Source organism: Antechinus flavipes, chromosome 4 (assembly GCF_016432865.1).
Source record: "Antechinus flavipes isolate AdamAnt ecotype Samford, QLD, Australia chromosome 4, AdamAnt_v2, whole genome shotgun sequence".
Classification (NCBI taxonomy): domain Eukaryota; kingdom Metazoa; phylum Chordata; class Mammalia; order Dasyuromorphia; family Dasyuridae; genus Antechinus; species Antechinus flavipes.
The window spans coordinates 104,945,627-104,972,060 of NC_067401.1; the positions used below are offsets into that span (position 1 = coordinate 104,945,627).

General features: G+C 38.0%; 1 protein-coding gene and 1 long non-coding RNA gene across 3 annotated transcripts in view; one reads left to right on the top strand and one right to left on the bottom strand.

The window, feature by feature from the left end:
- LOC127559711 (uncharacterized) overlaps nucleotides 1-26,434 on the top strand; it is an 88,179-nt gene that overhangs the window by 15,265 nt on the left and 46,480 nt on the right. Inside the window, exon 2 of the long non-coding RNA XR_007953191.1 lies at nucleotides 19,577-19,660. This is a non-coding gene — a long non-coding RNA (uncharacterized LOC127559711). The remainder of the gene's footprint in view (nucleotides 1-19,576; nucleotides 19,661-26,434) is intronic.
- The window catches only part of LOC127559704 (sodium/potassium-transporting ATPase subunit alpha-2-like), a 71,534-nt gene continuing 51,588 nt past the window's right edge, over nucleotides 6,489-26,434 (bottom strand). Inside the window, exons 14-23 of one of the 2 annotated variants that reach the window (XM_051993668.1) lie at nucleotides 23,203-23,339; nucleotides 22,563-22,713; nucleotides 21,887-22,055; nucleotides 21,166-21,320; nucleotides 20,910-21,033; nucleotides 19,550-19,695; nucleotides 18,250-18,380; nucleotides 17,942-18,043; nucleotides 7,161-7,252; nucleotides 6,489-6,845 (exon numbers count right to left, since the gene is read on the bottom strand). In XM_051993668.1, the coding sequence (XP_051849628.1) occupies nucleotides 6,817-6,845; nucleotides 7,161-7,252; nucleotides 17,942-18,043; nucleotides 18,250-18,380; nucleotides 19,550-19,695; nucleotides 20,910-21,033; nucleotides 21,166-21,320; nucleotides 21,887-22,055; nucleotides 22,563-22,713; nucleotides 23,203-23,339 (1,236 nt within the window). In that variant the 3' untranslated portion in view covers nucleotides 6,489-6,816. The remainder of the gene's footprint in view (nucleotides 6,846-7,160; nucleotides 7,253-17,941; nucleotides 18,044-18,249; nucleotides 18,381-19,549; nucleotides 19,696-20,909; nucleotides 21,034-21,165; nucleotides 21,321-21,886; nucleotides 22,056-22,562; nucleotides 22,714-23,202; nucleotides 23,340-26,434) is intronic. The other variant, XM_051993669.1, reaches the window with a different exon arrangement.

The window sequence follows — 26,434 nt, forward strand, 5'->3', positions numbered from 1 at the left end:
ACTTAGTAAAGTAAAGATTACTTTAAAGATAACTTTTCAATTTGTGGATATTGCAACTAAAGCCAAGAAAGGTCATGACATATATCGTCTGCTATATAAAAATAATCTCTGAAAAACTTCTTGTTTCCTTCTTTTATTTTCATGAAGGATATCATTACTATGTGCAAAATCTGTTATTGTAATGATTAAATATAATACACATATATCATATCTCAATATCTTAGCTCTATCACACATCATATCTATCTATATGCATGTATCAATCTATCCATTTATCCATCTATATGTCTATCCATTTAGCTGTCTGTCTACCGATCTATCTGTCTATGTGATCCAATGATTATAAGAGGATTCTTAGCAAGTAGACTTATGGATTAGTAGCTACTGATGTCTTGGTATGATGCATGAGTTTTGTAATTTATAATTTTTTTGTAATCTTCCTTGAGATCTCCTGATTGGACAGGACAAATTGTCCATTTCCTAGTACATCTAATCTTCTGCATATATTTGCTCAGGCCTAATTGCATTTTCCAACTTCATCTTTTAAAGTAACGTTGCCACTTCCTCATATAGTACTTTGGATACCAAGATAGAGGAATCCAAATGGAGTAGTTCCAATCTAGTAGCTGATGAGAAGAGACCATCATAAAAATTCTGATAGATGTTTTATTTCATGTCCATTGTGCCTCCTTATAGTTTAATGCATGAATGCTTTTAGAATTATTCTGCTTATCTCAATTTCTATAAGGCCTGATATCTTTCTCAATTGTTTTTCAATATCTAGTGAAATGAGACTGTTTGTAATTTTCAGTCATCTCATTCTGGACAGTTTTGTAAATTAGTTTGAATTCTAAACCTGTATTGTTCTTGGCTACTATCTTTCTGTTGGAAAAACAGCTAAAACATTGCCTTGGAAAGATAGTTTCTAGATCTTCTGCCTCCTTGTTGTAACTTTCATATAGGCTAAATGGTGATAGTTTGTATCTTTAGTTTTGAACATTTTTCAACTTTCATAGTTGGAAGTATATTCCAACATATCATATTGCAATGCTTTAACTGAATAGAATGTCTTTTTTTTTTTTACCATCTCCTAACGTAGCCTTGATTTCTATTTTTTGTTATAGCTAATCAATAGATAAGTATTTACTTAGTCTGATTTTGTACTAGGCATTATGCTTGCATTGGGAATACAAAAATGAAAAAAATGTAAAACAACCTCTGCTCTCAGTGAGCTAGCAAGTCAATGATGTGATTGTACATAGATGATTGTGAGGTAATTACAACATTAGTAACCAGTTTTCTCTCTGATCAAGTCCTTGAATATGTGTGTGTGTGTGAGTGAGATCATGTTTGGTGCGTGCCATAAATAGCACCTTCAGTCTCATTTCAAAGAAAGCATTAATCATATACAGTGTGAAGCTTCTGAATAGTCTCCCAGCAAAGCTTCTTAAAATTCTTGATCCTGAAATATATTTTTCAACATAATTTTCACCGTTCTGTCCTGTGCTTGAAATACTGATTTTAGAGACTTTTAAGTGGAATTTCACTACTTACCCATCTTCAGCAATAGATGATGTCATAAAAGCTGCAGTTATTTTCAGGTGGTCTGCTTGTTTTTATTTATCTTGAGGACTGCAAAGTGAATCCACTAAGGGTTGCATTTCTTATTGCCAGCTATTCCAAAGGAGAAGGCAGCATGGAGAAATGAAGGGCTGGCCAGGGTTCATTTCCTGGCTTTGTCACTTCCAGTGTGACACAGGGCAAGTCTTTGAATCTCTCAGAAATCAATATCCTCATCTGTGAAACGGATCATATATAGGAGGATTTTTGCCAACTCTTCCAAATTCTTTGTCTCCCTGAGGATAAACTTCCATTTGATTGCAACTTCTTTGCCTTCTGGCTTCATTTATAATGAGAATGATGGATATGATTCAACTTTGAGATTAGTTCTAGGACGGATCTGCCTGGATTGGAGAGAAAGTAACTCTTCACCTGAGCCCTCTGTAGCTAACCAGGCCCCAGGAATTTGTCTTATCCAGGATCTAGCCAAGAACAGCATCTTTCCATCTACCCAGGATATACATCACTTCCTCCCACAGAGGGAATAATAATTAGCCAACTTTACTACTGCTATGTGTGACTACCTACTGTTCTATGGATCCATTCTTAATCTCTGAGAATGCTTGGAACTTCTCAACCTGGGGACAGCAAACTGAATGTGTTTCCTTTGTGCTCTTCTGTACTTTATGCATTTAAAAACACTATTCTGAGAAGAGGTTCATAGGCTTCCTCAGGCTGCCAAAGGAATTCATTAAAGGTGGTTAAGGGTTTTTGGCTTAGATCAAAGCTTCTTTTCCTGGCTGTTTGTTACTCCAATATGTTTTTTATCTTCCAGTAAAATGTAAATTGACTTGGGGAGTGACTCTCCCTTGTGTTGTATATCCACAGTTTTTGGCATAGTAGGCACTTAATATATTGTTGTGGGAGGTTAAGACCCTTGATCAACTGAGTGCCCCTAGCTGACTTGATGAAATTATAGAATGTAAGGGACAGGTAGTGTAATGCCGGAGAAACTGAGCAAGACAGAGGTTAGAGACCAATTCGATAGTTTATTAAATGGAGAGATACTGGGACCAATGGATCCATGGTTGGTCCCAGGGTTGGACCAGACTATAATCTCAAAGAGTCCAGCCCTGATTATGGGGACAGCAAGCTTTTTTATAGGATAACAAGAACAGTGACATAATGGGGGAGGTACCTAGGTGGGGATAACCTAATGGTGGGGGAGGCCCCTAGGATGACACAATGGAGGGAGGTTACTGATATTCTAATGACATCTAAAATGGATAAACTTTTATTCTGTCAAATATTAAGAAGGAATGTCTATAACCTAAAGATATAAAACCTTTATCTCATCAACCAATAAGAGGGAATGCTTATAGCCTGGGGTTTTGGGGCAGAGCAACTGAGGTAGACCTTTATCTCATCAAACATTAAGAGGGAAAGGTTATAATCTGAGGCAGAATAATAGGACAATTGGAGAAACTGGGTCACGACATTAAAAGGGAACTGTGGCACAACAGCAGAAGAGATGAAGTATTAAAGTTTTACCTTTTTCAGACTTGTAGTAGTTGCATTTTCACTTGGTAAAGGTACGAGAACTCAAAGGGACCACAGTCCCTTTGACCTATTCAGAAGGGTATGATGGCAGCAAAACTTTTGAGTAAAACAGCCCATTCCCAGCTTGTAAAGGAATTGTAAAGAAGTATTTATTCTTTTGTTGCTCCTTTAGGTGATAGGAAATTCTTCCATCACCCTGATGGGATTATAACTAGCTAATGATTAACAGAGGAATCAGCCATTGGGGTGGGGGGGAACCGTTACAAGTTATCTGCTTCCACATACTTTCATCCAGAGCCATTTCCAATCATCTTGATCTATCTGGCCACTGTCCCCAGATGGCTCTGAAGAGGAAAGTGAGTCAGGTGACCTTGCATAGCCCTATTAAATCCTATTCACTTGCAAATCATTGCCATCACCTCTCTGATGTCATGGTCCTCTTCAAGAAGAAAGGACAACAATTACTACTTATTTTAAGGGGTTAGCTCTGATAGTCAAGGAAGAATCATCTTTAGCAATTGAATAGGACCTGTTCTGGAGGAATGTGATGTATAAAAAGTTCAAGAGAAATAATTTCTGAATGACCGTTTTTATTAATCATATGAGTATATAATAAAGGTCAGTTACACTCTCCAATGTCAAATACTCCTCATGCAACCTGCTCAAAGCTTGGAAGAATGGGTGTTCCTGAGGGTGACAATCGACTCTAATTGGTTAACAATATGAGAGATGAATCTATTCTAATGAGCTGGGGGATGTGACTTTATGTCATTTGCTTCCAAATTACTCCCAGCCTCCAGCAATCTAGACAAAGGATCTCCTTCACCTCAAATTCTTTGTAATGTTTTCTAGTTGGGTGAGGCAACAACTCCATACAGATAAATAAAATAGTCTGGGAAAAGGTCAAGAATCTCTCCAATAATAATTTATTTAATCATCTTTTTTTCTTAGAAAGTGCCCAGTTCTTGGGAGACAATGTCTCTTTATCTTTACCTGTGTTTTCTCCCATTATGCAGAGAAGGGGGAGAGGATGGCAATCTGATTAGTAGGATATGCTCCTCCCAGCACAGAATCTAGCTTTGGAATTAAATTGAGTTGTGGAGAGCAGGCCCAGGGAGCCCATGGAATTACCTGTCCAGTAGAGACACTCTGCCCAAATTAAGCAGGATACACAAGAGACACAAGTTGTACAATGCCAGGGTGTGACACTTTTATCTCTCTCTCTCTCTCTACTAATGCCTTTCATTGTGTGTCTGTCCATTCTTCCCTTGGAACTGTGTGTATTTTGTAGGAGAGAAGGTACAAGGTGTATGGGGAAATTTTTTAATTTTTTCTTCAGTAAACACTGTTGCTTTGAGTTGTGTCTTTTGTCTGATTATTGATGGTAAAAAGATTAGTGGGGACTTACGAGCTATGGAGTGGTGGCTCTAGAGAGTATCTTGGATCTAGGATGGTAGTCCCCTGGAGAACCCAAATTTCTTGAGTGCAAGTTGGGTGGGATAGCAGTAAAGGTGCTACAAAATTATATGTGATTACCTGTCAGATTGACTAAGATGACAGGAAAAGATAATGGTGAATGTTGAAGGGGATGTGGGAAAATTGGGATACTGATACATTGTTGGTGGAACTGTGAATGGTTCCAACCATTCTGAAGAGCAATTTGGAACTATGCTCAAAAAATAATCAAACTGTGCATATCATTTGATCCAGCAGCTACTACTGGGCTTATAGCCCAAAGATATAGATCTTAATGGAGGGAAAGGAACCCACATGTGCAAAAATGTTTGTGGCAGCCCTTCTTGTAGTGGCAAGAAACTAGAAACTGAGTGAATGCCCATCAGTTGGAGAATGGCTGAATAAATTGTGGGATATGAATATTATGGAATATTATTGTTCAGTAAGAAATGGCCAACAGGATGATTTCAGAAAGGCCTGGAGAGACACGAACTGATGCTGAGGGAAATGAGCAGGGCCAGATCATTATATACTTCAATAACAATACTATATGATGATCAATTCTGATGAACATGGCTCTCTTCAACAATGAGAGGATCCAAATCAGTTCGAACTGATCTGTAATGAACCAAACCAGCTACACCCAGAGAAAGAACACTGTGAAATGAGTATGGACCACAACATAGCATTTCTACTCCCTCTGTTTTAATTCACTTGTATTTTTGTTTTTCCTTCTCAGGTTATTTTTACTTCTTTCTAAATCCGATCTTTCTTGTGCAACAAATAAATATGTATACATATTGTTTTTAACATGTAGTTTAACATATTTAACATGTATTGGTCAACCTGCCATCTAAGGGAGGGGGTGGAGGGGGAAGGAAGGGAAAAGTTGAAACAGAAGTTTTTGCAAGGATCAATGATGAAAAATTACCCATGCACATGTTTTGTATAAAAAGCTATAATAAAAAAAGAAAAAAAATTATATGTGATTAAACTCTTGAAGTGGATAAGCTCACTGGTCACTGGAAAAAAAACTGAGTTGTAGAGGACCATCTAACATTTTTCAAAAATGATTTTAAAATGGTGATTCTTAACACTTTGTTTACCTTTTTGTTTCTATGACTTTGCCAAAGGTACTATAGAAGTAGAAGGGGGCAATAAAGAACTGAGGACCATTTTGTATTTTAATTTGTCTCTTGGGTTGCTCTGATAAAAAAAAAAATTAACCTATTCTTTTAAAACTTTTTGTGTTGAACTAAGCATAGTGAGTCCAGGGACGCCTCTGTACTTAGGTAGGCTGGCTTTTGGACAGCTGATAAGTGTCTTTACTAGGACCATACTTGGTCTTGATGGCTTGGTATAAGCAGCAAGAAGTAGTGGTCTTTTGGTTAAGCCTTTGACAATTCTTGCCACCTTTGACAATTCCTGCCACCTTCATTCCAAAGTAAGCATTTAGAGAAAGACTTTTGAGCGTAGTAGCTTCAATTTTCATGGTTCTTTAGTGCTTGCAAGGCAATTTTATATCCTCACAATAATCCTGTGAGATAGAAGGTAGAAATAGCATTATTTCCATTTATAGATGAGGAAACTGAAACTGAGAGGTCAATTACTTATCCATAGTCACACACAGGATTAGAACTGGAAGCAGGTATCCTGACTTTTAAATATAGTATTCTTTTCATAAAGCAACAAGATACGTTTTTATGGCTTCTCTATTCATATAGATCTTTGCTATGCTCTTCCCAAAGTTCGCATCAAATCCTAGCTGCTTGACCCTTGACATGACCTGATTAGACCATACTTCTCTTTGTGAGCTTTCTTTTTGGTCCCTGAAAGGTTCTCCTGGATTAGGCACTAGACCTCTCATAAGGGGCAATCCCCAATTACTTCTCAAACAGAAGATACAGATCTGGTATGGTTACAATATATTAAAACTTTTATTATCTAGACTGGCAATTCACAGTTAAGTTTCAAGGGTAACATTTTCCTATAATTTCCATCAGCCAAAACGTGGTCAATTTTACCCCTTTCATCCTGTCTAAATTTTAATTTTAATTCCCTTTTCTTCTTACCCCTCCCCATTCAGGGATATCCTATATTCCATCCCTAATCCTAATTATTCCTTAATTTTAACCAGATACCAGCCTCTGCCTGGACAATACTCATGAGCCAGCAATCACCACCCATCCCCTCCACTTTCAGGATGCTCTTTCCGTCCAGTACATGTCTTCTCTGCTGAGTTCAGTAGTATGTTTCCATCTCCACCCAGCCTATTAAAAAGAGGAAGCCAGGATTAACTAGGTTAGCAGTCCCCCCCAAAAAAAGAAATGAGTAAGAAGTGCCTGAAAAAGGAGGGATGGGAGAGAAAGATGGAGGCAAGGAATAGGGTTGTAGACTTAAGGGACTGGGGCCTCAGGTCACTGAATTATGTGTGTGTATATATATCTATGTGAGTTCTTATATTATGGGATAATAGACTGGCATCTGGCAAGAACGATGGTAAATTGAGGGACCTGAAGGGGACAAGATTTATAATTAAGGGGCTACAAAATAGTGGAATAGGGTTGGGTCTAGGGAAGACTTACCACCAGGATTGTGCCGCAGTATATATTTTCGGCACTCATCATAAACAAAGATAAGGAAAGAGTAGGGTAGGGCACAGAGCCACCAAATTAATCTATGAGAAAAAGAGGGTAATTAAGAAGGTGGAACATGATATATGGATACCCATACATCCTAGTTATAATCAGAGTGAGGAAAGCACAAGGATGCCAGAAGAAGCCTTTATGGGGCATGGGGCAAGAGAAAAATTAAGAATTTCTTCATCTCCCCGGACAATAGCTCAGATCTAGAAAATATATACAGACAACCTTTCCACATCTTGAGCCCTAAATGTCTTCTTGAGCTGGAAAACCCATGTAAAATGTTTTGGCTCTCCCTTCATACCAGAGAAGCAGCCTGAATTATTATGGTATTAAATGATAAAATACGTAGATATCATGCAGTGCTTTGCATATATTTTATTCATTTTTCTGAGTTTCTCAACTTTTTCTGTTTTCTATGGCTTCCACAAAACTCCTAAAAAATTCTCATTTAATTCCTTTGCCAATCCTTGATATGTTGAAACCATGATGGGGAAAGTTGTGAAGTAGAAAGGATAACTGTGTGTGGGTGTGTGTATGCTTGTATACATGTGGGCACAGAAGGAGTCCAAGCAGAATTAGTCTGGCTGTTAGATTGATTTGCATTTGTAACTTATGGAAACCAAAGTCAAGTTAGTCACACCATGCATATATAACATACAGAAAAAGCCATAAATATTCCCAGAAGTTTTCAGACATAGGTATGTACATCTACTACTACAAGACAAAGACAGAAAGGAGTCATAGACCCTACACCTGTAAAGATGCCTGAAATTAAGCCAGAAAGGGAGAAGTTATCAAAAAGGAATGATTTGCTTTGACTTATAACCATTACTCAATTTTTGATAAGATTTGGAATTATATTAAATATAATTTATAATATACTATATAGTTTTATGACATAATATGTAATATATTACAATTATAAAAATAGTGCCAATGATGAATAGTAATAATCTATATGTGTAATTTCCCTATTCATGTTTGCAATTTCTTTGACCTTTTTGTTTACTTCTAAACAACTTCTGTCTAAAAGTTGGTTATGGGTCTAAAAGTACTGAGATGTCACACTCCAAATTTTCTTAAACTGTGGATTGCATAACTGAAAGTGGGGGTCACAAAATTATGATTATCAATAAATATTGGTGTACCTATTTTATATACTTATCCAGGATCCCATAAAAATTTTGGGGGCAAAAAAGTCCACAAGTGGAAAAAGTTTAAGAAGCTTTGCACTAGGCTCTCACTCTCATTCACCCCACACATGTACCCTCTACAACATCTGTAACATCTGTCCCTTTCTCTCTATTCACAAAGCTACTACCTTAGTTCAGGTTTCTTTCCATCATTGATTATGGCAAAAACCCTACTAAATGGGTTCCTTGCCTCACATCTCCTTTCCAATTCATTTCCCTTACAGCTGCCAAAATGATTTTTGCCAAAGTAACCAACCATGTCACTATAAATAAACTCTAAAGGCTCCTTATTGCCTCCAAAATCAAATTTGGTTGCTCCCTTTAGCCTTTAAAGCCATTTAAAACCTGACCTCAACCTGCCTTTCCAACTTAATTATATATTAGTTTCCTTCCCCCTTTTTCAAAGCCTAGCCAAACTGCTGTTCTTAATTTTCTTTATACATGACACTGTCTCCCTTTGCCCTGGATATTGCCTATGCTTGTAATGTCACCATTATCTCCTCTTCTTCAAATGCCTTGTTTCCTTCAAAACTTTTCTCAGTTTCACCTTTTGCAGGAAGCTTTCTATGATCCATCTCACATACTACTGCACCCCTCCCCCTCACATTACATTTACTTTCTATTTATTTTCTTTATGCTTATTTTCTCTCCCCATAGAATGTAAGCTCCTTGAAGGCAGGGATTTTTTTTTATTAAATTGTCTTTGCAGGCCCTGCACTCATTACAGTGTCTAACCCATAGTAGGTTCTTGATAAATTCTTATTGATAAGTGGGCAACCATTTTCTACTTGAAGATTTCCAATGAGGGAAAACCAATACCTTCTGCTGTTAAAATCCATTCTTTTGAACTTTTGACGAGCTCTAAATTGTTAGGAAATTTTTCCTGATGTTGAATCTAAACTTTCCCTTTTGCAACTTTCACCCTTTGCACCTGGTTCACAGCAAACCTTTCTTACACATAACAGCTCTTCAAATACTTGATTAAGGCCATCTTGTTTCTCTTATGCATTTTCTTTCTCAGATTATATATTCTTGGTTCCTTCAATTGATCTGCATATAAGATGGACTCAAAATCCATCACCTATTTCAATTGCCCTGATTAAGGTATTCTCACGGGTCCTTCTTAAAGTATTGGTTTAAAACAAAATAGTTTTAAAAATAAAGCTATACTATCCAGAACTGAAGATAATATTCTAGCTGTGGTCTGCTTAGCAATTTCATCTAGTATGGTGAAATTACCACTTTTTTATTTCTGGAATCGAATGTAACCCAAGATTACATTAATTCTTTGGATGCCACATTTCTGACAACCATTGAGTTTGAAGTCCACAAAAATACTCAGATTTCTTTTCAGACAAATTACTATCTAAACATTTCCCCACCCCATTCCTATCAATTCTGTACTTCTGAAGCTAGTTTTTAAAAAAAATGAAATGTAAGATTGCTTTTATCACTATTGAATTTTGTTCTACTAAATTCAAGATCTTTTTGGATCCTGACAATTACCCAAGAGGTAAGTTCTCGCTCCTACTTTTGCATCCTCTGCAAATTTGATGAGTATGTACCTTTATTTGTGTCTTTATTCAAGTCATTAATAAAACATGTTAACCAGTGTAGAGTCACTTCCCCAATCAAGATGTTGTCAACTATTTAATGACTATTCTGAGTTCAGCCATTCAATGAATTCCAAATCTACCTAAGTGTATTATTGTACATTACACATCTCTCCATTTTCTCTTCAAAATAGCATGGCATACTTTGTCAAAAACTTTGCTAAAATCTAGGTAAATTACATCTATAGTATTTCCCTTAGCTACCAGTTTAGTATCCATGTCAAAAAAAGAAATAAGGTTAGTCTGGCATGACCTATTTTTGCTGAAGCCATACTGGCTTTTTGTAATATTTCCCTACTTAGATTTCAACAACTGGCTCTTTAATGGTCTACTCTATAACTTTTCTAGGAATAGAAAGAAGTCAGCTCTCTACCCTACAGTTTGAAGGCTCTGTTCTCTTCCTTTTTTTTTTTTTTTTTAAATTAAGACATTTGTCCTTTTCTAATCTTATGGCACCTCTCCTGTTTTCCACGATCTTTCAAATGTTACTGACAGTAGCTTAGCAATCATATCTGTCAGTTCATTCAATAGCTAGATCAGATAGTTCTTCTATATGAGATAAGTTGAATACATCAAGGGCAACCAGGTGTTCTCTTACTAATCCCTTGATAATATGGGATAATTAACTCCCAGTTATTTTGATTTTGTTGTTTCTAGAGCAAAGGTCATTCTAGAGCAAATAGAAAAATTAGAAAAGGGCATTATTTGTCATTGTCATCCCATCAACCCCAAGCAACAGTCCTATCCCTTCTTTGCTTTATTTTGTTCTCTCCTAATAGAGCTAAAAAAAAAATCCAATTCTTGTTCTTCGCCTCCACCACCAACCTCTCAGTTCAGCAGCACCTTGTATACTTCTTTTTTAAAATTTTTAAATAACTTTTTATTGACAGAACCCATGCCTGAGTAATTTTTTACAATATTTTCCCTTGCACTCACTTCTGTTCCGATTTTTCCCCTCCCTTACCCTCTCCTGCAGATGGCCGGCAGTCCTATACATGTTAAATATGTCACAATATATCCTAGATATGTGTGCAGTATCGAACAGTTCTCTTGTTGCACAGGGAGAATTGGACTCAGAAGGTATAAATAACCCGGGAAGAAAAACAGAAATGCAAATAGTTTACATTCATTTTCCAATGTTCTTTCTTTGAGTGTAGCTGCTTCTGTCCATTCTTGATCAATTGAAACTGAATTAGATCTCTTTATCGAAGAGATCCACTTCCATCAGAATACATCCTCAAACAGTATCGTCGTTGAGGTATATAATGATCTCCTGGTTCTGCTCATTTCACTTAGCATCAATTCATGTAAGTCTCCCCAGTCCTCTCTGTATTCATCCTGCTGGCTGTATATTCCTAATACTATTTTTACAGAGCTTTGCCATTCCCATCTTCATCCTCTCTGTTGTCCTTGCATCCATCTTTTGGAACATTCTTTTTAAAAACTTCAATTGGTTGGTAAATTTCCTGTGCATTTACATCTTCAGACAGCTGCTGTTTAATCCAGCAGACTTTCAGTCTGTGGGATCTTTCTTACCTTTTATCTAGATTTTTGCAATCTGCTTTCCTTAAACCTCGGGGACATGGTAGGCTAAGGCCAGATGTTCTCTCAAACTCTAAGAGTAGTCACTTCCTCCAGTGTTCTTTTTTCCCCAGAAATCAGTCCTTCCCTTCTCCCAGTAGGGAGAATCAGTACCGGAATAAAATTTTCCTTTGTTGATTTCTGTACTTTTTTGAGGGATGAAATTATCATTAAAGCAAGTTGAGAAGTTGTTAGCTGTTCTGTTAGAGGGAGTTCCAGCAGATGTCTGGTTAATTTGAAGTCTACCATCAATATTATATAATGCCTCTGTGCTAGTCTTGTGATGTTTCCAAAACTGCTCCTTTCTGAGGTATATGGCAATGACAAAATCACTTCTATTTATTCCTCTACTGATCTTTATTCAAATGATCTGCATTATGCTTTTTCTTTCTGGTTGCTGGATTTTTCACATGAGTACAAGTTTTGAATATGTCCTATATTTTTTAAACTATTCTGTTTCTTTAGAATAAGATATGTTCATCCAGAGACATACTCTGGCTGTGATGTTTCATCCCATCTAAACCAGTTACGTCATCCGTAAGATCAAAGATAACAAAATCCACTGTGTATTAAAACCATGGCCTCACACATCCAAAGCGAAAGGAACTAATAGGAGGAACTATATTAGTTAAGTTTTTTGCTAGGCATTTCCCATTCTCCCCAGGAATCTGTTATCTTTAAATTTTAAGTTATGCACCATAATCCAAATTCTATTCTCAGACTATATTCTTAGTAAACAACTATTTGCTTTCCAAATAAATTTTCTCTTCTTTAAACTTGATCCTTCACCTTCCCACAGTCTAAGGATCAATCTAGTGAAGTATGGAGAACCTTAGTAGTTAGTAGTTAGTAAATGATGAATTCATTGGGCAAAGCAACCCATGAAGCAAAGAAAAATACAAAATGGTCCTTTGTCATCTGAGTGGCAGAAATAATAGAGTAATTGACACTGAAAAATGGGAAATTGGTAAAAAAAAATCTATTACTGTTCATTAAGTAAGTTGAACTCAAAAATATCTATTGCCACAATGAGATGAGAAGATATTAGAAATCATCTTAATCAGTAAACATTTATCTCTTTGCCAAGAAAAGAAATAGAATGGCCCAGAACTGTTTCAAAATGCAAACTTATTTGTGAAACTTATGGAGAAGAACAGTAGAAGACTATATATATTCATTAAATATTGAGGAGGATTAGAAGGAAATACAGATTTAAAGAAAACTTGGAAGGGATCCAAATAAACTTTATCCTTCTGAGAGCATTTAAGGATCAAACTCAAATAAAGATAATAAACATGAAAAACAGAAAAGATCTGGCAAAATTATTTTTTAAAAATTAGTTGTTGATGATGAAGAAGTCCCCAAATTTGGAGTCTGATCATAGTTTCCAATATGCAGCATTAAAAAAATCAAAGTTGTTTACCAAACACTTATCAGTGAAATTTGAACATCTGTTATAAATTACATAGAAGAGACCCTTGCAGGAAGTGACAGTTTTGAGGGTTGGGAGTCTCAATTCTTTTTTGAGGGGTAGAGGGGAAGAAGAGGGAGACAATCAGAGTTAAATGATTTATCCAGCTAGTGATTGTCTGAAGCTGGATTTGAACTTGGGTCCTCCTGATTCCAGGGTAGTGCTTTATCCATCTTACTACCTAGTTGCCCTTTGGTCTAAATTCTTAAGCTGTCAGGGAAGGAAAGATTCCAAATGTCTGGAAAAAAACTCACAAATGTTATTACTACTGAAAAAAGGCAGTTGACAAAATGTCAGCAATCACAGCCTTATATGCTTAATTACTGATTTTTACAAAATCTTTGTGAGAATAATTTACACACATATTGAGGGTCTCTTTGGTGAAGGTATGATAAACTACAAGAAAGCTTGTACAAATGATATTCTAGTAGTGGGGAGAGGGGGAGGAGTCCAGATGGCAATAATAGCAGGAAGCAGAGCTGTGAGCTCCCTCCCCAAATTCCTCCAAATAGATCCAGAAAATGTACTAGACCAAATCCTGATGGAGAAATCAAAGGAAAAAAAAAAAAGCCACAGTGAGTCACTTTTCCAGCCTGACTGCCATAAGGAAATAGAGAAATCTGTTAACTTTGGGGAAATGTCTATGAAGCATTTCAGAATAGGGAGAGGCTATATGCTAGGACAAAAAGAAGTCCCAGACCCATACCAGGACATAGTAAGGTATGGGAACAGGTGTCAACTGGTAGCTTTGTTGCTCACTACCTAGTTTTGGGTCATCAATCCAGGACTGACTGTGGAAGGAGACCTACATGCAGGGATGACATTCTGGGCTCAGAGGAATATATTCAAAAGCAAATAGCAACAGTGTGACTCTGACCCCCCCACCCCCCCAGAAGCAGAGCAGGGTTTCAGTTCCAACTTCTAACCCAGGGGTCAACAAATCATTCTTATCTTCTGAGCTGTACAAAAATATTCAGGATTTATTCTGGATTTGGTTCTTGGGCTATCCTTCGTTGAATCCTTTCTTAGTTTAGTATGATGCCTGCAGAAATAAGCAGGACAGAAATCCCAGATTAAAGGCAAGTCTTTAGTTCTGTGCCCTCAAAACTAGTGGAGCTTCCTAGCTGGCTGATAGGGCTGAGCTCAGGTCCAAACTTGAAGTAGGGACTTGTAGAACTCAGACAAGGAAAGCAACATTCAGACTTTGGCTTGGATTAGGCCATTGTAGAAGCTTACAGGTCTCTAGCTTGAGTTGATCTTGGATTAATACAAATTCAAAAGCAAAAATAGGGTTGGTCCAGATTTTTCTCCAGAAGTGTGAAGGGCCAGACCCTAACATCAAGTCCAAAGTAAAGAAGCAGGCTGAAAAGAGGAGTAAAAAAGAAAGAATTTTACCATAAGATGCTATTATGGTGACAGGGATGATTAAGAGAGAATAAACCGAGAGGAAGACAATGATTCCAAAACATCTACAAGCAAATCCTCAAGAAAAACAAAGCTTGGGCACAAATTCAATTAAGATTCCTGGAAGAAATAAAGCAAATGGTTTTTTTTTTTTAAAGAATTAAAGTTATTTTGATTAATGAAATGAAAGTTCTAGAAGAAAAAAAGTTGATAAAGAAATGAGAGCTGTGGAAGAAAGAATTGGAAAAGGAACTAATAGCTTTGTATAAGAGGTACAAACCTTGCCCAAGCAACAGATTCCATGAAAATTAGAATAGAACAAATAGAAGCCAATAACTTTATGAAACAACAAGAAATATTAAAACAAAGTCAAGAGACTGAAGAAAAAAAGAAAATGTAAGGTATCTCATCAAAAATTGAGAAATAGATCAAGAAGAAAAAAAAATTAAGAATGAAATATTAGTCTACCTGAGTATCATGACCAAAACAAGAGCTAAGACTTTATATTTAAAGAAATACTAAAAGAAAATCACCTGTATCTCTTAGAATCAGAAGACAAAATGGAGATATAAAGGATCTACTAGTCACCTTCTGAAAAGAAACCTCAAAATGAAAGGCACATGATAGCCAAAATCCAGAGCTTCCTGGTTAAAGAAAAAATACTATAAGCAGTTAGAAGAAGGACTTCAAGTGTTGAGGAGTCACAATCAAAATCACAGATTTAGTGGCCATCATTCTCAGAAAGTGAAGAGCTTGAAATACTATATTCTGGAAGGCAAAATACAGATACAGACTTATAGACAAGAATAACTTGCCCAGAAAAACACACAATAATCCTATGGGGAGACAATGGAATAGAGGAATTCCAAGCATTCCTGATGAAAAGACTAGTGCTATGAAAAAATTTCAAAGTACAAACACAGGAATTAAAACATTAAAAAGGTAATTAGAAATGATAATAAAGAACTAAACAAGGATAAATTATTTTCATTGTAATAAGGGAGATAACATGTGTCCCCTTTGAACCCTATCATCATTAGGACTCATATGGGAAATCTAATTATACAGAGTCAGGCAGTGATTCTATTATATTTTGATGATATTAAGGGAAGAATGGAGAAAGAGATGGGTTCCATTGGAGATGGGGGGAAAAGGAAAGGAAGAGTAGGAGAAACTTTCTCACAAATTAGGCTTTATAAGTAGACAGCTATACAAAAAAAGAAGGGAGGGAGTAGAGAAAGAGATTGACAGATGAAATCCATTCTCATCTGAATAAGTCAATATATGAAATAATACACACACACATAGGGTTGGTTACAGAGATACATTTCCCTCAACAGGGAAATAGGAGGGAAAGGGAAAAGAAATATTAAGGGAAGTATAGATTAAAGGAGGGATTAATCCTAAGCAAAACAAATATAATATATATTATATGTTATTGTATATTATATATTATTGTATGATATACTATGTAGCATATATTATTGTATAATATACAATATAAATTATAACAATATGATATACAGAAATATTGATAATTCTTTTGGAGGTGGCAAAGAATGGGAATCTGAGGGGGTGCCCATAAATCAGAGAATAGCCAAACAAATTATGGTATATAAATATAATGGAATACTATTGTGGTATGAAAAATGACAGAAATAGTTTCAGAGAAACTTGGGAAGATTTGAATGAGTTGACGCAGAGTGAAGTACACAAAACCAGGAGAACAATTTATATAATGATAACAATATGGCAAAGATGAACAAGTTTGAAAGAATCAGAAACTCTGATCTTTGTAATGATTAACCAAGATTTCAGAGACTAATGATGAAATATACTACCTGAAAGAGGTGAAGGACTCATAATATGCAATGAAACAAATGGTTTTTGGACACAGCTAATGCAGAAATTCATTTTCCTTGACTATGTTTGTAACAGGAATTTTTTATTTTTCTTTCATTCTCAGTTGGAGATGGATTGGCTTAGGAAAAGAAAACATGATTTTTGTTGATTGAAAAAAGTTGTAAAATTTTTAAAAAATTGTATCCTACCGCAAGCCACATCTTTGTAGTCACAAATTAACAGAGAGCAGAGTGCGTGTCTGTAATCTCTGTCATCAGGAAAACTGAGGCTGGTGAAATACTTGAATTTGAGGGCTCTCTACTGCATATGCTAAGCCAGAATCACAAAGAGGGCAGATAGATGGAGCAGTGGATAAAGTGCCAGGCCTGGAAGTCAGGAAGACTCATCTTCTTGACTTCAAACATGGCCTCTGACACTCACAAATTACGTGAGTATGAGCAAGTTATTTAAACCTGTTTGCCTCAGTTTCCTTATCTATAATATGTGCTAGAGAAAGAAATGGCAAAATACCCCACTTTGCCAAGAAAACTCAAATAGATCATGAAGAATCAGAAACAACTGAATAGCCATATGTGCCCAGCACTGCTAAGTGTTAGGGATACAAAAAGAAGCAAAAGATAGTCCTTCTGCCCTCAAGGAGCTTACAATCTAATGGGGATGAAAATGTGCAAATAAATATATACCAAGCAAGCTATCTATATAATAAATAGGGAAAAGCACTTGAATGAAGAGGGATTAGGGAAAGCTTCTATAGAAGGTGAGATTCCTTCCTTCTTTGTTTCTGTGCTTATCAAGCTAAACTTACGCTGCAAGAAGCAACATGGAATGGTGAAAAAGAGATATACTTGAGAGACGAAGGTTCAAATCCTACTTTTTGGCACTAGCTATGTGACCATGGGTCAGTCACCTAAAATTTCTAAGTTGCATCCTTTGTAAAATAGCAACGATAATATCTGTAGTATCTATCTTATGGCACCTGTTTTGAGGATCAAATGAGATAGATAATCCGTGTAATGTGCTTTGCAAATATTAAGGCTCTCTACAGCACTGAGCAGAACTTGTATGTGAACCTAGATTCTCTGACTCCAAATCAGCATCCTTGCCAAGTAGATCTAAGCCCTCAAAGTGCTGGTGTCTGATCACTCTCCTACCCACAGTCTCTGGGCTCTGTAAAAGCTTTACCTAGCTTTATATCCAGCTAAGTAAGGCACAGTATGAGTACATGCTGATATATGTACATGCTGTTTCCCAGATAGAAGCTGATGTCCTACTTGTAGGTAGAAATTATTTTATGGTTATGTTTTTGATACCTATTGCTTAGAATAGTTCCCGACATATAGATAGAAATGGGGACACAATCGGTGATTTCACTGGTCTAGGGAATTCCCAGGGAAGGAATATCTTTCTAGTAATGTAGGTTGGTACCTCCTCTGAAACCTTAAGAGTCCTAGAGAGCTGCCTTAGAGTCCCGAGAGCTTAAATGGTTTGCTCGCAATCACACAGCAAGATGTGTCAGATGTGAACCTGTCTTTCTGGCCTAGAATAAGGTCCGTAGATGGCCCCAAAGTTTCCTTCCATCCTGCCCTCAATACTTACTTGAGTGGGTACATGCGAAGGGCAACATCCATGCCTGGGCAGTAGGACAGAAAGGCTGCCAGAACTGTCTCTTCTATTAACCCAAAGATCAAGATCTTGTTCCTAGGAAGAAAAGGTACATGGGTGTGCTAGAGGAATGGAGAGGAGATGGGCAAGAGATAAAACTCTCAGGAAGGACGAGAGGGGAAATTCAGAGTTAGGATGCCAGGTGGGATAAGTCAAGGACATCCTGAGAGTGGTCCAGCAGCCAGCTACTGCTACGGAGAGCTACGGAGGCTTGGGATACTTGTGTAGTGGGGAAGGCTCACTTCATGCCCTGCTGGAAAAGGGAGTTTCGACGGGTCTTGCAGATGATGAGATCAGTCCATTGCACTTCTACAATGCTGATGAAGAAGGCTGTTTGACATGTGTACTCCACCACCTTCCGCTGCTCATAGGTCTGGGAAAAGAGTACAGTGAAGGTCAAGATCAGGAGGAACAGTGCAGTCTCAATGCAGATAGAGGAGAAGATAATGTCTGAAAAGAGGGTGGGATAAAGGAGGAAGGATAGATTAAAGAGGAGGCAGGAAGGAAGAAATTAGCCTCTCCAAAATAAAGCCTCCAAAGGTAAATGACTTTATAACTAGCTAAGTAAGATACAGACATGGGCCTGGCCCTCAGGGCCAGTTTCAGGACTCTACAAGGTATCTGAAGAGGGGTTTATTAAAAAATTCCTTAAACCAAATTCACTACTTCCCTTTAGAAAATAAACATATGGGGGCAGCTTAGTGGTGCAGTAGTTAAAGCACCAGCCCTGAAATCAGGAGGATCTGAGTTCAAATTTGACCTTAGACACTTAATACGTCCTAGCTGTGGGACCCTGGGCAAGTCACTTAACCCCAATTGCCTCAGCAATAAACAGATAAATAAATAAATGTCTTGTAGCTCTTTGAAGAGGAAGAGGAGGATGTTTTTACTTTAAATTAATTAAGAAGGATCACTGGCATAGAGAGTCACGGCAAATACTCAGACACTCAACTATATACACATATTAAAATATGTGTGTGTGTGTATATTCCATACATAAAAAATAGGGTAGGACACTGCTCTAACTCAATTAATTGAGTTCCTGTGGATGGGTGGCCCTTACAGAGAGACATAATTCTGAGAAATTCGGGATTGGGGATGTGAAGGTTGGTATCCTAAGAGGCTAGACATATTGCTCTGACGTGTTTATTTTGTGGTATCTGATGCCAGGAAAATAAGCAGATGGATTTCAAAGGAAGGAAGCACAAGGAGATAAGGAATCTTGGTGTTGATCTTTGGAGTCTTAGCTGGAAGCTAACGAGGGAAGAGCCAGCAGAGAAAACCTCCAAGGACAAAGGGGAGAGAGATTAGACAGAACAGAGAGACCCAACAGAACTGGAGCAGAGAGCAAACCGTTGGCTTGGCAGAGAGCTCATTGGAAACAGTAGAAGATTATTATAGAAATGTACTTGGGTCGGTTGGATGGGAGGCAGTGGAAGAAAGAAGTTGTTTCTTCCAGCCTCAATGCCCTTGTTCTCTCACTCCTTCCCTTCATTAGGATTTTCCTCACTTCTCTCCATCATTTTTTCCCAGTTCACTTACCCACTGCTGTCCATAATTATCTTCCAGATCATTCAAATGAAAATCATCCCAATAAATTCTGATGCCCAACAAATGTGATGGAAGGAAACCATTCTCTGCCAGGATCACAAAGTAAGTGAAGAAACCAGCCAAAGCCTGGATCATCCCTGTGAGAAATTAGAGGAAAAGGAGGAGGGGTTTGGTTAGAGAAAGATGGAAGGTGGAATCTAAATAAAGGTCATAGAAAAAAGCATAGAGATTGGGGACCCTGGTGCCATTTACTTTGGTGTGTACTCCAGGGAATGTGGAAGATTTCAGAAGCTTCTTCAATTCTTGCAGGAGCCACTATTTCCTCAATTTGAAAGACACTTCAATCTGTATTTCATCCCTAATTTCTACCTAAATTTTAGCCTCAATTTCTCCCTATCTTCCCACATTTAGTCAGTCAGTCATCAAGTCCTATTGGAATTTTCTGCCCAATGTCTCCCCTTTCCATTTTCAGAGCCTCCACCTTATTACTCTGAACCTGAATTATTAAGGTTGCCTCCTATAGTTATTCCTCTCTCCAGTCTCTCTACCCCTCCTACAATCTGTCGTGCAACATTAACCCCATTATTCTTTCTAAAATGCTATTAGTGGTTAATTGTCAGACAGATTTGCTTCTCATTTCCCATTGGACGAGGTTGAAACTTCTTAGCTGGGCATTAAAGACCTTCCATCATCTGGCTCTCAGCTTGGTCCAACCTTCTTTTCTAATGGTTTCCCCTTCACAAACCCTTGTGTTCCTCCAAGGACTGACTGTGCTTTGTTGCACCTTTCCGAGCCTCCCTTCTTCCTCTTCACCACCAACGTCCTGGGTGGTTGGTCTCTTCTTTCTTGTACTTTCAAAACACTTATTCTTTCTAGCCCTCATGGAGCCTTTACCACATATTGACTTATACTATTATTTACCTTGTTGGTGTATACAACCAGATTATAAGTCTTTCATGAGCAGGGGTCCTGGCTTAAATTTCCCTCTATCCCCAGTGCTTAGTGCAATTTTATATATATATATATATGGAAAATGATCTCTCCCCATCCCAGATAAACTTTGGGTAGGGTGCTGGGCTTTGAGTTAGGAAGATTGAATTCAAATCCAGTTTCAGACACTTAACTGGCTGTATGATTCTGGGCAAGTCACTTAGCTTTTATTTGTCTAAATTTCCTCATCTATAAAGTGAAGATGGTAAAGGTCCTTATTTCACAGAGTTGCTGTGAGGATCACGTGAGCTATTTGTAAGTACTGCTTAGCACATTGCCTGGCACAGAGTGGGTCTTTCCTTCTCCCTTTTCCTTTGGCTCTTCCCCATCTATCACCCCATTTTGTCTCCCAGAGCCACACCTATTTGCCCATAGGCCATGCTGATGAGCCGCCGATTCACCAGCTTGTCTCTCTTGGGGTCCCGAGGCATACGCTTCATGATGTCACTCTCTGCTGTCTCATAGGCTAAGGAGATTGCAGGGACCTAGGGGAAGAGGTGACATGAGACTCAGAAAGAAACTCAAATTACCTAAGCTTTGCCCCTTTCCCTCTCTACAGATGTTCCCTAAATCCCATCCTTTCCCAATGAAGGCTCCCTTCCCAGCCGGATCCTCACCATGTCAGTACCCAGATCAATGCAGAGAATGGTGATAGTGCCCAGAGGCAGGGGTATATTGATGATGATGAAGAGCAAGAAAGGGCTGATCTCAGGAATATTGCTGGTCAGGGTGTAGGCGATGGATTTCTTCAGATTGTCAAAGATGAGTCGGCCTGTGGGATGTATCTGGGTTATCAGAAAGATTAAAGGGGAGGCAGCTAGGCGGGAAGCAAAGGAGGTTTGGGGGAACATCCAGGGAAACTAGAAGGTGGAATTTTTTGAGTTCTCCCCCAATGCCCACCAAGGCTTTCCAGGATATGGAGGTATTTGCCTTAGCTCGTGCAGATAAACCTTGGGGCTTAGGATCCTTAGGTCTTGGTATGCCATGTTTCTTCAGGAATCCATATCCTGATTTTGGGGTTTTCTGGTATCTTGTGGAATGCCATTATTCTGTGGATGAGCTTTATACAAATTTTAATTCAGCCACGAAAGAGCCATAACATTAGCTCCAGACCAATTTGGCTCCTGCTATTGGGAGGAGAATCCCAGAGGGAGTACTGGATGGATCTTAGCTGCTATATTAGCCTTACTATAAACCAGACTTGGGGTGGAGGTTGACTGGAGAGACTGCTGGAAGGGAATGAAGAAATGGGGTGGCAGAAATAACCTTGGGCAGCTCAGCCATAACAACATCAAAGAGTTAAGTCACAAGTCCAATGACTCCTCTTGTATCCCTCACCTTCTTCCACACCAGTGACAATGGAGGCAAAATTGTCATCCAGAAGGATCATGTCAGCTGCCTGCTTGGAGACATCAGAGCCAGCGATCCCCATGGCAATGCCGATGTCGGCTTTTTTCAGAGCAGGAGAGTCATTTACTCCATCCCCAGTCACTGCCACAATGGCACCCTAAGTGGGAGTCAGAGATATAAAGGCTGTGAGCTAATGCAATGCTCAAGACCGGGACTATCCTACAGAAATCAGCATGACTAGATCTCTTCACTCTGTAGTAGGATGGGGGTTGGACCCGCCCTTTCCCCAGACTGAGCCCATTTCAGAGTTCTCTGGTGTAGCCCACTAGTGTTCTTGGCCTTGAACTTAGTTGGAACCATATTAGTTTTAGTGAGTGTGAGGGAGTGAAGTTCAAAGTTTCTGTATCAACTCCTTCGTCTATCCACTACAAATCTACAATAACAGGAGATTAGGACTGGAATAAATACTGCCCCCCTCATTTTATAGGTAAGACCCAGAGAGGTATAATGTTTTACTCACGGTCACCCAGCTAGTTAACAGCAAAACTAGTACCAGAACCTAGTTGCTTAATATCCCAGGACAGTGACTCCATGACTTTACAAATGACCAGAGATCATGTATCCCACTTGTCTCTGAAAGGCCCCCTTGCTTTTCTCCCTGCACCTGTCTCTGACATCCTTCCACAATGATGAGCTTTTGTTGAGGCGAAGTTCGGGCAAAGACAATCTCAGGGTGTTCTCGGAGTATAGCGTCAAGCTGCTCCTGTGACATGTCCTTTAGTTGGGAGCCATGTACCACACAGGCTATCGCATCCCTGGGGGGGAAAGGATTCTCTAAGGTGAGTTCTCAGGGAAGGAGGTCCTCCAGGATTTTCTGGGGAGACTCTTAGTTCTTTGCTTTTGTCTAACCAACCTCCTGAATGTCCCTAACCATACTATCCCTATGTTTCATCATGGGATTGTAGGACTGAGAATTAGTAGAGACTTTTTGAAGTCATTACCCTTGTTTTATAGTCTATAGGTCTTCACAAATGGTTTTATAGCCCTTAGGTCTTCATATTCCGTTTCCTCACTTTTCCCCATCCAGAAACCTGATAGTTTCTCAACACACTAATGACCTTTCCTAATCCAGTTTCTTAAATTGCTATCCCTCTTCCTGTTTTCCTTTAATTATTGCCTAATACAGAGACATTTCTCTATTGCACAATGTTTTTGAACATGTTTAAAATTGTAAATCTTAGCCAGGAGACTGCTGGGATGGAGTAAGGGATAAAGGACATGAACTAGAAGTCAGAGGGCCTCACCTGGGCTCCACCTGGCTGACAGAGATATGTAGCCGGGCAGCAATATCCTCCACAGTCTCACTGTTTTCAGAGATTATTCCGACACCTTTGGCGATGGCCTTGGCAGTGATAGGGTGATCCCCAGTTACCATGATCACCTGGGAGGTGAAGAACCATTGTCAGAGCTGCCCCAACTACCCCTCTTCATACAGGGACAATTCCGATTGGGTTCACTACATGGTTAAATCTGGTCAGGTCATGAGTCCAGGCTAATGCTGGGACCCGACTATTTCTACTGCCAAGGCTGATGAGCTTGTCAGGTTAGTTTCAGGGCTTAGGAAACTCTCCAACGGACTCCTGCCTCAGGTTCTGGCCCTGGCTGCCTGGCCTTAACCTAGAATGACTCAACTTATTTTCTAAAGACCTGTGAAAATGGTGTCAGAAGGTTAAAACTCAGTAATAACTAAGAATGATTCATTTTATAATTGATGACAAAGTTTACAAAGGACTTTCTTCATAGTAACCTATTTTCTCCATTTTACAGATAAAACTGAGGCTTAAAAGAAATGATATGCTTTGCTTATTGTCACAAAGCTAGTAAGTCTTAGAGATGGAATTCAGGTTCATTGTGATCATTCAATTCTACTACCTTCTTTACTTTGATAATTCAGTGTATCCAGGATCTCAAAACTCTTGAGTGTAGGTTGCAAGCTAACTGCCTTCTCATCCTATGAAATTCTAGTCCATATTCTTCCATAAATTCTACATGCAGGATTTACTAAATGTTGATGATAAGAAACACCAAATACAAAAAAAGGGGTTTTTAAAAAATGGACTGGCAAATAAAATATATGATACCCAAAGCCATTCTCCAGTAGAAAAATAGCCAGAGGGCATGAATAAATTTTTGTCAAAAGAACTGCAAACCTTTAAAAACCATGTAAAGGATTGCTCCAAACCATTAAATATTAAGAGGAATGCAAATCAAAGCAACTCTTGAGGTTTTACTCTGCAAACTAGCAAAGATGACAAAAGATAGAAATAATGTTGGAAAGGGAGCTGAAAGACCAACTCACTAAGACATTTGGTCAAGCTAGGAATGGATTCAACCATTTCAGAAAGCAATTTAGAATTATGCTATAAAAGTGACTTAAATGTCTATACCATTTGATTCAAATATCTCATTGCTAAACATATATCTCAGGGAGAATAAAGATAATGTTAGAGATACTTTCTGTGGTAGCAAAGAATAGAAACCAAATAGATTAGATCATTGAACAAACAATGTTTTGCAAAGGTAATGAAATAGAAATTCACTTTAAGAAATTATTAATACAAAAAATGAAACAGAAACTTGGAAGACTCATATGAACTTGTGCAATCTAAAGAAAACAACATTCATAATGACTGCAATAATGTAAATAGAATGACAACAACAAAACCCTAAATGCTATGTATAATTACATATATATATATATGTATAATGAGCAAGGTCATCCTGTGAGAAGAGATGTGAAAATGCATCTTCCTCTCTCCTTCCAGAAGGAGTGATCATAGGTATGGGACACAGCATATATTGTTAGATTCATTTGCTATATAGACTGTTTTTTTCTAAACTTTTTTTTCTTTCTCTCTTATTAATTCTTTATTATAAGGAAAAACTTGTTCTTCAGGGAATGAGAGAGGGAGCTACTTGGAAATGAAAAAGAATATTAATAAGACATGTTTAAAAGTTGTGTTTAGTACAAAGGTTTTGTGAAGTAAGGAAAAGACAAGACCACTTGCTTGGAAGATATTAGAAGATTGTGAAAAAAAATAAAAATTTCTCAATTTTGCTTGTTTCTGTTTTATCTGCTAAGACTGACTGGCACACTAGAACAATACTTAACAGAGAACTCAAACTCCAAATAACCTGTAAAGATGAGAGGCAAGGTTAGGTGACATAGTGGATAGAGTGCCAGTCCTGAAGTCAGGAAGACTCAAGTTCAAATTAAGACTCAGACACTTACTAGTTGTGTGAGCCTAGACAAGCCACTTAGTCCTGTTTGCCTCGGTTTCCTCATCTGTAAAATTATTTAGAGAAGGGAATGGCAAACCACTCCAGTATCTTTGCCAAGAAAATTCTAAATGGAATCACAAAGTGTCAGACATGATTGAAATGACTTAACAACAATAATTAGAGAGGAATCATGTTAGGATTGTGCTTTGTGAGGTTAAATTGTTGTAAAGGATAGAGAGCTGGCTTCCAAACAAAGATGATGTGTTTGATAGCTGCAGCAGTTGGATCCAGGGAAGAGACACATCTGAGGAAATGCTTGACCCAGCTCAGCATGAATTGACTTGGCAGCTGTGTCACTATTTTCCTGCCTTTTAGATTTTAGAATCTTCAAGGGAGAGAAGTAGCAGCTCAGTTTTGGGAACTGCTTCTCAAGATAATGTGCTTATGGAAGGAACTGGGGAAATTTGAAATGGAGGAAACTTAGGGAAGTATAGCTGTCTTTAAATAATTGAAGACTATCATATTTGTGTAAGCATGTAAGTCCCATTTCTACTAAGTTTCAGAGATACTAAGAAATAACAATTTTTTTGGTTTAAAATCCTTGGTTGAAACTGAATAAAACATTAATCAATATCCTCAGGAATAAAAGAAAATGGAATATCCATTTTCAGAAACTGTCAAAGATGATCACATTTTCTAACCTTGGTGAATTAGAGATTAGGATTGCTGTCAACCAGGGTAGAAAAATGGGAAGTGGAAGATTCTTTTGAAGAAATGTTAAGTTTACTTGTTGAGTTTTAAGAGTTTACAGAACATCCAACTATGCCCATTTGTCAGTTCAAAATATGGAAGTGAAGCTCAGTCATAGAGAGCTCATTGTTGGAAATAGTTATTTGGCAATTCTGCTGATTTCATGGAGGTAATGACTGAAAACATGGGAGTGACTGCTATACCTATGGGAGAGAATTTTTAGGGTTAGAGAAAAAAGGATTTGGGGAATGCCCGTTTAAGGGATACAAAGAGAATGAGGAGAGACAATGGATATATGGAAGTAAGCGACAGAGAGTCAGGAAGAGAATTATGAACACAGTATCATTTAAGTTGAATAAAGCTGGAGGAAGTCACTCAAGTTGAGCTGGCTAGGTGCACTACAAACCTTGACTGTGAATACTCATGGCAGCAATGTAATCAAACTTCTTTCAGAGACAGTTCTAAAACTTTTTTTTTTTTTTTATCCTTTAAATGTCTCACACC